The sequence below is a fragment of the Lolium perenne genome, chromosome 3 (assembly GCF_019359855.2).
Source record: "Lolium perenne isolate Kyuss_39 chromosome 3, Kyuss_2.0, whole genome shotgun sequence".
Taxonomy (NCBI): Eukaryota; Viridiplantae; Streptophyta; class Magnoliopsida; order Poales; family Poaceae; genus Lolium; species Lolium perenne.
The window spans coordinates 337,151,595-337,161,296 of record NC_067246.2 but is presented as its reverse complement, the minus strand read 5'-3'; the positions used below and the strand labels follow the sequence as shown (position 1 = coordinate 337,161,296).

The 9,702-nt window shown below is 48.8% G+C and overlaps 1 protein-coding gene across 1 annotated transcript; it reads right to left on the bottom strand.

The window, feature by feature from the left end:
* Positions 1–1,974: 1,974 nt before the first annotated feature.
* On the bottom strand, positions 1,975–4,105 carry LOC127340478 (uncharacterized). The gene has a single exon (XM_051366220.2). The coding sequence runs from the start codon at positions 4,047–4,049 to the stop codon at positions 2,166–2,168; it is 1,884 nt and encodes a 627-aa protein (XP_051222180.1). The 5' UTR covers positions 4,050–4,105; the 3' UTR covers positions 1,975–2,165.
* Between the last annotated feature and the right edge of the window lie 5,597 nt (positions 4,106–9,702).

Here is a 9,702-nt window from a genome sequence, read left to right as displayed (position 1 = left end):
GGAGGAAGATTAGATCATTTGGCGTCAAAACGGCACTTTATAGTCCACAATGCATCTCATAAAACCCCTTATAACATCTGGTATGATGATTTGTATGCTACCTAATGAAAAATAACTACAGTTAACTGATTTGCATTGTGCATGTTAGATTACCCAAACTGAAGACAAAAGCAAAAACAAGTAATGGTACGAGTTTTAGACATGAATAAAACAGTGTGTGCCACATATCTTTTGACATTCAAAATGGCTGTCAGCATCATTGTTGAGATGAAAGACACATGCCCAGATGCCATACAAGATGGTAATTGTCAAAAGTAATAGAAGCAAGCTACTACCTCCGTTTAGCTTTCTAAAAGGCTTATATTTGGAAACGGAGGTAATACTGAACTGTAGAAGAATGATCAGTTTGAATGTTTATTTTTGCAGAGTGCTATGCAGTTGTATCTCACAGCTGCAACCATAGGCACTGAAACTGAAGAATAACCATGCATTCAAGCTGAAGAATGAACATGCAAACAATTTCAGTGGTCAGGTTCAGACATGATTGCATTGGCCAAGTTACTGCTGAAATCAACAGGTCCCAATAAACCTCGAGAACATATGACAGATTTCAGATGCAACAGTCATCTAGTTGGATTCAGAAATAGGATGTCATTTTTCCACAACCAAAATCGATCAAGCAAACAGGCACACCAGCTCAAGAATAACAATGCAATGAGCAACGCAAATAGTTTGATCCAGTAAGCACCCATTAGCAATTCATTAGAAGGATCAAAACACATACATGATCCATCATGTGCCCGCGAGTGGTACTGCAGTTCATTCAGAGTTCACAACACCACCTTCAGAGTTCAAAATTACCATCTGCGTTCGATTCATAGCTTCATATTGCCTATAGCTAGAACGACCATGGCTGGGTGATGGATCTATGTGGAACTTAGTTAAGCACCTGGAGGTCGTCGTAATCAGGGCCGGACATGGCGTCTACCATGATGGACGAGGGCGTGAGCACGCTGTCCGCCTCCACAGGAACAACCGCACGAAATAGTGCTACTAGGTTTGCCAGTAAGAACCTGAAATAGCATGCTGCTCAACCACCTGGTAAGTAGTAACAGCTGGCTGATGCTGAGCACTGTATTTCTACATTACTGGGAAGAGGCTCTGGAGGAAGATTAGACCATCTGGCGTCAAAACGGCACTTTACAGTCCATAACGCATCTCATGAAACCCCTTCTAACATATGGTAAAAATACCTACAACTAAGCTGATATGCATTGCGCATGTTCGATTACCAACATGGGAGATTTGAGATACCACATATCGGATTAGAACAGTCTTCCTGACAAGTGACAAGATGATACCATACAGCAAAAACTGAAGACAGTGGAAAAGAAAAGTACAGTAATGGTTTCAGCAATTCCAAGTTTTAGATAAAAATAAAACAGTGGTATATCTCTTACTCACATTATCAGCAACATTTTTTAGACGAAAGACTACAGGATGATTAAGGAACCACAGACACAAATCATTGTATGCACAGGTAATTGTCAAAATCAAAAGTAGTAGTAGTGCAGAAGCTAGGAAACTATAGAAGCTTGATCAGTTTGAATGGTATCCTTGCACAGTAGTACTATGCAGTTGAATCTTCACTGCTGCATCCCTGGACACTCAAACTTAAGAATAACGATGCATTGAAGCTGAAGAATGGACATGCAAACAAATTCACAGGTCAGGTTCGGACATGATTGAATTGGCCAAGTTACTGTTGAAATCAGGATTGATAAATCAACAGCTACTAATTAAGATTTGTACTGTACATGCTTCCACCTAGAGAATAGATGAATGATTTCAGATGCAACAGTCATGCAAGAACAATGCACTTGGTTTCAGAAAGAGGTCATTCTTCAGTACTGTTAACGGAAGAATAATAACCATGCACACAGGCTCAAGAATAACCACAAACAGTTTGATCCATCAATCAAACATAAGCGATTCATTGAGAAAGATAAAATCACATACTGCAGCTCATTCAGAGTTCGGAACATCACCTTCAGAGTTCAGAACACCTTCTGCGTTCGGTTCAGATAGCCTAGCTAGGAAACTAACGCAAGGAAAAAGGCAAAGCAGGTCGACGACCATGGCTGAGTGATCGATCTATGTGGAACTCAGTCGAGCACCTGGAGGTCGTCGTACTCGGGGCCGGAGATGGCGTCGGCCATGATGGCTGCGGGAGTGAGCACGCCGTCCGCCTCCAGGAACAGCCGCACCAGGTTCTTCGAGTACCCGCTGACCAGCGCCACGCCCACCTGCGCCGCCACCACGGGCACAGACGCCTTGGACGTGCCGACGTTCCAGAAGACGACCTCCGGCACGGCGAAGCCCTCGGCCTCGAACTTCTTCCTGATGGCCTCGTGCTCCGACACCCACGCCTCGCCGCCGACCCAGCCGTCGAACTCCATGTCGCTCAGGACGAAGACGCGCTTCACCATCATCTCCTTGTCAAGCTTGCCCGCCACCGCCACGTTCAGGATCTTGTTGAAGACGGCCTGCAGGTTGGCGCCCTTCTGGGCCCGCACGGCGGCCAGCGGCCGCAGCTTCTCCACCAGCGAGGTGCCGCGCACCTTGTGCAGCTGGTGCGTGGCGGTGTCGAAGGTGATGACCCGCCCCTTCCACGGCTCCTGGCTGAGCTCCGAGACGAGGAGCCCCAGCGCGATGGCCACGGACGCGGGCGGCTTCTCGGCCGAGCTGGACAGGGCGCACATGGCGATGCAGTTGGAGAGGCGGCCCTCGGACGCCAGGGTCGACACCATGTGGCGCCACTGGAGCTCCGCGGCCTCGTCGTGCTCGCCCTTGAGCGCGGCCGCCACGATTTCGTGCGGCAGCAGCGCGTCCGCCGGGATCTTGGCCAGGCCGGCGCGCACCTCGTCGAAGAAGCCGGCGACGCCCGACTTGTCGTGCTTCTGGAACGCCTCCTTGTACTGCCGCATCGCCAGGGACGACACGCGCGCGTAGGGAAGGTCCTCCCACTTTTGCGCGCTCATGTACACCTCGGCGAGCTCCAGGGCCTTGCGCAGCGGCACCTGCACCTCGCGGCGGAGGCGGTCGCGGACGCGGTACGCGTAGTGCTTGTCGGCCATGACGAGGTACTCCGGGGTGGACTCGCGCGGGAACATGCGGCGCGCGATGGCCTCGCAGATGAGCGTGGAGCGGTCGTACGAGGAGCGGAGCGACGGGCACCACTTGGCGGCGAGCGTGATCTTGGCGGTGTCGCCCGCGCGCAGGTGCTCGAGGTCGGCCTTGAGCTGGTCGGCGAAGAGCTCGGCGACGCGGTCGTAGAGGTGGCGGAACTTGTCGTCCGAGGCGTAGCGGGCCATGGTGACCTGCGCGTGCTCCACCTCCTTCTTCCGCTTCGCCTCGGCGGTGGCCTTGCCGTCGCCGCGGCCCCGCTTGTGGCCGTTGCGGGCAGGGGCGGGCTGGGTCTCCTCCTTGCGCTCGTCGCGGGGGCCGTGGAGGACGCGGTAGACGATCTCGAGGAGGTCCTTGAAGCAGCCGAACTTGGCGAAGACGCGGAGGTTGGCGGCGAGGGTGAGCGGGTGGTTGGCGTGCATCCAGAGCGCGGCGGCGTAGAAGCCGTCCCTGTCGGACTTGCCGAGGCCGCGGACGCCGCGGAGGTGGCAGACGAGCCGGAGCGCCGTGCGCGCCGAGCGCTCGTCGTTGCCCCAGGCGACGCTGAGGAGCGAGGCGACGTCGGTGGCCGCGGTGGCGCCGGGGACGACCTGGAAGAAGAAGTCGACGCAGGGGTGGCCCGACGAGGTGTAGGAGAGCGCGCGACCTGTCGGGGGAGGCGCCTTCGTGTCCGCCCCGTAGACGCCGGCGTCCTCCATCTCGAAGTCGCTGGAGTCGTCGACGGGGAACACTACCTGGCCCTTGGCCTTGGCCTTGGGCTTGGACGGGGTCGTGGCCTTGGGGTTGGTGGCGTCCGCCATCTCGGTGTCGACGGCGACGGCGACGGCGACGGGAGGGCCGACGAGCGCGGCGCCGGGAGCCATGGCTGCGGCGGGAGGGAGGTTTAGGGGATGGATTGGTTTTGGGCGAGATGGGGATTCGCGATCTGATTTGGTGGAGGAGGCCTGGTTCGTTTCCTGGTTTTATGGGTGGAAGGACGCAGGAGCGGCCGCGTTGCGTGGGCGAATCTGGGCCCTTCTTTGAACCGACATGGCCAGTAAATGGTTCAGATCGCTTTTCGTGGCGTAGTGTGGGCCCTTCTGTTCCAAACCGACATGGACGCACCATTAATTATGCGTGATTAAAATAACGTTTTTTCACTGCTTCTTTCCTCTGTAAATACTAGAAAACATTCGTTGATTATTAATTAATTGGTAAATTGTAGTAAATGCAAAACGAATATTCGTGCCGATCATGACACGAGGCATTCGGGATTATTAAACTTTAGTGCAAACAATTTTGAAGAATTTTCTTCTACTTTGTAAATACACACCATATTTCTTATACTCCCCTCGTCCATGAAAAGATATCTAAATTCGGATATCTCTATACACTAAAATACTACATATATCTAGATTTAGATAAATTGTGACATTCTTTTACAAACAGAGGCAGTAGAACAATCTAATCATTAATCTAGTGCATGCTCTCATCATTTCCTTTTTCTCTTCACAATTCAATATAATTATATAAACTTCCTCTTTCTCTAACGTGAAGTGATTTTTCACGACTCCCTTACAAGGGCAATTAGAGGCGATCTGGTTTAACCCCTTGGCCGTCGGCGCTACCGCCGCTGGTTCCCCTGCCCTCCGCTGGCCGCTATAGTGGTTGGAGGGTGGGGGAACGTTGCACCGGATGACCGGTTCCTGTAGGGTATTCGAGTTCTTCGTTACCAATGTAGGGGTTCCGACGATGATGAGAATAAATGTCCTTTAGCCTGCCTAGGTCGGTGTTCTTCCCCGGAGGAGCATCAACCGGCTGAAGTTTGGAGTCGATCGTCGGACATTAGGTCTAGGGTGATAAGCGTTGTCTACGACAGTGGTGTTCTGTGGAAGGGATCGATGATGTCACATCATATTGGTGGCCTCAAATTCTGCATTCGCTTGATAAAGCTCAATCAGATACAACTCTATCAGGGAACTTGCGAGTTTTGTGTCTCCAATCTCTGTCTAGCAATAGTAGAGATTATCTATCGGCCCACCTCGTACTAGCTTCACTAGGACGATGATCTCTCAAAATCGTGAGCGCTGGCATCTTCTAGTCTACGTCGATGACTTTCCCAGCCGTTGCGTCTACAAGTGCCCGGGTTTTGTCAAGCTTTCTCCGGCACGAGCTTTGCTACACCGAAGGCCCAGACGCGGCATCGAGGTTTGCTCACGGTGCGCCGTCGAGGGGTGCTGAACTTTTCAAGAACCTATGTTTAATTTCCTTTTCTTGTAAGGGCTGGTCTCAAACCATAGGTCTTTTCTACAAAAAATAAATACAAACCTCCTCTTTTGGTACTAGTAGCAAACAAGCTTGTTTGCTTAAAGTTGTTCTATGATAAAAGGTTCTGCTAATTAGAGATCCTTTGAGAGTGCTTTTTCTTAGAACAAGGGAGTAAGAACCCTTTCTTTTTGTTCGAGGGAATGAGGAAGAACCCTCTTGAGTTTTTGCTTAGTCAGGAAGTATTTGACCGAAGTTGCTCTTAAATGAATAAGTTTTCTTATTACCCTACCCTTTCTAATTTATCATCTTGTTCTGGTTTGCTAAGGCAACCGCGAACGCACACCCTGAGGATCTGACGATGCAAAGGGTGCCTCAACAAGCAATGCGCAAACGATCCTAGTTCTAGGACGAAAGCTGTTTCAACAAGCATGCACGGCTGACGCGCAGCTGCAAGCCTGCATCTCGTCCGTCCAGTATTTACGTCGGTTCAAACGCACGGCGGACGATTGACCAAGGCACGTCGGTTGGGCCCACCTACCGCGATCTTAGCATCAGAGCCAGCTGTCTCCTGCTGTTCAGGGGAACAGAGCAAGAGAAACGGAGCCCGTTAGACCTATAGCGAGGAAAATTACGATTTCCTCCTACCATTTGAAAAGCAAAACACAAAATATGTTCCCCTCTACTTGCCCCATTCTAAAATATAACGAACCGATTGTTTTGCAAGTTTTATTAATTCACAATGTATCTTTACTATTAAATGGGAGTTGGTCGTTTGACACTCAACGCACTTTGGTGGTCGTCATTGAGAGCATCATGTACGTCCAATCAATCTCACGGTCTCTGCTTTCGTCAGATCTAATTAGGAAACAATCTCAGACGATATCAATCAAATCTGCATAAGAATTAAAATACTTGCCAAAAAAATTAGTGTTTCCCACAATCTCTCGTCCTTTATATAATGAGGAAACAATCTCACGCATGATATCAATCAAATCTGCACAAGCATTAAAATACTTGCCAAAAAAATTTAACCTTTCCCATAATCTCTTGCCCGTTATAAAAAATCTTAACATCTCAGCCTTTTATTCCATGACGTAAAAGGAAAGAAATATTCTCCTGCTGCATGTGTTTCTATTTTGCATGCATCGATACTTTAATCTCGCTCGCAAATTGGGAATTTATGGATCGGAAAATTTCTATATAAGACCTGGTCCAAAATCCTATTAGCGTGAACCAACTCTAATGAACCACGCGGGGCGCTCTCAATCTCAAAGTGCATGATGCCTGATTTTAGGTAGCTCTAAATCTTATACATATTTTTTCTTTCGCCTAGCATTTGACTGGTATATGATGAAATACGATATATTGCATCCACATGGATGGGTGATCCCTAGAGGCGTGCCCGTGACACATTGTGGCATCTTCCTGTTGCTGCATCACACCGCCGACAAGGAGCGGTAAGGAAATACAACTCAGATGGTGTGCCAAGCCGCCACCGACTCTTTCATGCTTTATGGTTCGTGTCGCTTCTCTCATATAAATGTTCATATTTGTATCACAATTTTGTCTTTCGTTGTTGTTAGCATGAGCGTAAGTACAGACTCTCAGGCATCATGTATGTGAATCATTGAATCGCCTCGACATCGTAGTCATGAATCCTTACCGGATCTTATCGCCGACGCTTGGCGGCAGCCGCTTTAACTACATCAGCGTTGTGTGTGGATTTGGTCGTGCCGCAACGCTGCTTGAGTTGGACGATCGGGTGCATAAACAATCGATGTATAGTATCATATATGTATAGGCATCAAACGCTTACCCGAGAGAGAAATATGTAAGCGATTATAGCAGTTAATGAGAAAATCAGCATTGTTTGTATCCATCAGGTAAATCATGCATTCGAATGCATGTATATTGGGATACCTCATGATTTGTGTTGTGCCACCGTGGATATCAGAGCTTGTGTTTCAGCTTCACGATTACTGATCACTTTCTTTGATTTTAGGTTCAAAAGAATATTGATTTTAGGTGTATTTACTATGTGGTACCAGAGGAATCGAAAGGCGAAGTGCTTCTGGTTGTACCTTCTTGCGTGAGCTACTCCTTCCTATAATTTCGTCCTAATTTAATTCATATTCATTTGAGGGCTGGAAGGTAGATTCCTACACTAATCTAACTTGTATACGACAAGTATGGTTTGGGTGGTCTGAAGCTTCCTACACCAACGAGTAGCAAGCCTCACCTGCTCCGTGTTCCACGAGCAATACAACCCGGTGATATTTCTTGTTAACTACTATGTAAAAGATTATAGCAATTAACTAGAAATATGATAACTTTCAAATCATCAAGGCTCAAATTGAGGACTGTTTTTAGGCTGTAGATTTTTCCAATATGTGTCCATTGGTGTTCATCATGATTGATTCCCTGCCCAATATTCTGTATTTTCCTCATTTTTTCTGCTCAATTTTCAATGTCGATCTCGATGTAGAGTAAGAGGACCATCAACATTTCTAGTCAATCTTCACCCAACAATCTTGGTGAAGAGTAAGAGAACAATCTTCAATGCCAATCTTGGTGTAGATTTTTTTTAAAAGGCACATACTAAATACACACACATGATGGCATAATGTCATGGTGTAGAGTAAGAGGATATATAATATGGCCAAGGCAAGGGTAGAAAAAAGGTGAAAAGAAATTTGGCAATTTATTATGATCAGGGTGAGACGGGTCAGGGGGATGACCCAAGTGGGTGGCGCAACGGCATCAAAGATTGCATTGATATGTTGAATAAAACGACATGCACTATGCTAGATGACATAACACAAAGACATAATTGTATGTATGATGACAAAATAATTTATGTGACCGTAGCAACGCACGGGCATTCAACTAGTAAATGGTAATGTTGTACTATATCGTCTTGCAAATCTCTTTTATTTCATATATTTATACAATTTTCAAGAATATACTATAAATATAAATTATAGTCAAAGTTGTAAAAAATATTCACTAGTGAAATTTAGTGGTATCTTTGAATTTTGCGAGTACAATGTATACATGCACATTTAAACGGTTACTCGAGTTATAATGCAATCCTTATTTCGTTACTTTTTGGAAAACGGTTTAATACCACCGGAGGACGGAACGGGCTTCGTCCTCCGCCTCTAGCTCTTGACTCGGGTAAGTCACGGGACCCACTCACCACCGTCGCACCACTTTGTTATCTCTCCTCCGCTGTTGTGGGTATACTTCATGGGTGTACCATCGACAGTGCCTAGATCCGGCAAGCCCGGGTGGCCCACAGACGGTGATGAGGCATGTGGCCCATCGGGCGGCCCAGTTGCTGTTGATCATGAAGGAAGAAGTCCAGCCCAGGATCAGTAAGCCAGATCCGTACCGACATAGGAGTAACCCGGATCCTTGGAGGCCCATGAGGAACCCGGATCCAGTACGACGTGTATGGAAGGCGGATCCGTGACGTGCACGGCAAGATATTGTACCATAGCTAGGCAATCTGTAATCCGGCTAGGACTCTCCATGTAAACCCTAGATCCGTGCGCCTTTATAAGCCGGATCCCGGGAGCCCTAGAGGCACAACCACAACTCATTGTAACAACGCGAAAGCGCCCAGATAATTCCAGACAAGCAGCAGTAGGCCCTGTCATCGTGCAGGTGTTCCGAAGCTGGGTAACTCGCGTACCACCGTCCCGAGAGCACTCCGCCCTATGGCCCCTACTTCATCTCCCCCTCGTGAGGATCCCTCCTCCGGGGTACCGTCGATTAGGCTACGGCAGTTGGCGCCCACCGTGGGGCCTGTGGCGTCTGGAGGCCGGAACCGGGAGGGTTCCGCCATGGGAAGCTACGACGACACCATCGCTGTGGGGCGCGTCCTTTACGCCGGGAATCTGCCGATCGTCCCTCCGGATGAGTGCTGGATTCCGGCTAGGATAAACCCCGTCAAGCTCTCCATCGTCCCAATTGGCGACATACACATCTTCATCGGGGAAACCGTCGATTCCGACGGAAACCCACTGGTAAGTAACGCAGATGCGACCGCCGCAGAGCTGGACGCTGTCGCAAAGATCCGATCTGAGATGCAGGAGCTTCCCAAGGAAGATTCCGCCTTGGATCTGGAAATTTCAAAGCCCACCCAATCCGCCCCTGAGCAGGAAACAACGGTGGAAGACCAATGCAGATCCGCCTGGGTCTCCCAGGTGTTAGAAAAGCAGAGGTGCCACTTCGTACACTTCTTGGCCCACACCGCCGGAACCG

Excerpts from the sequence above, each read along its gene's own strand:
- LOC127340478 (XM_051366220.2), bottom strand. The coding sequence starts at position 4,049 with ATGGCTCCCGGCGCCGCGCTCGTCGGCCCTCCCGTCGCCGTCGCCGTC.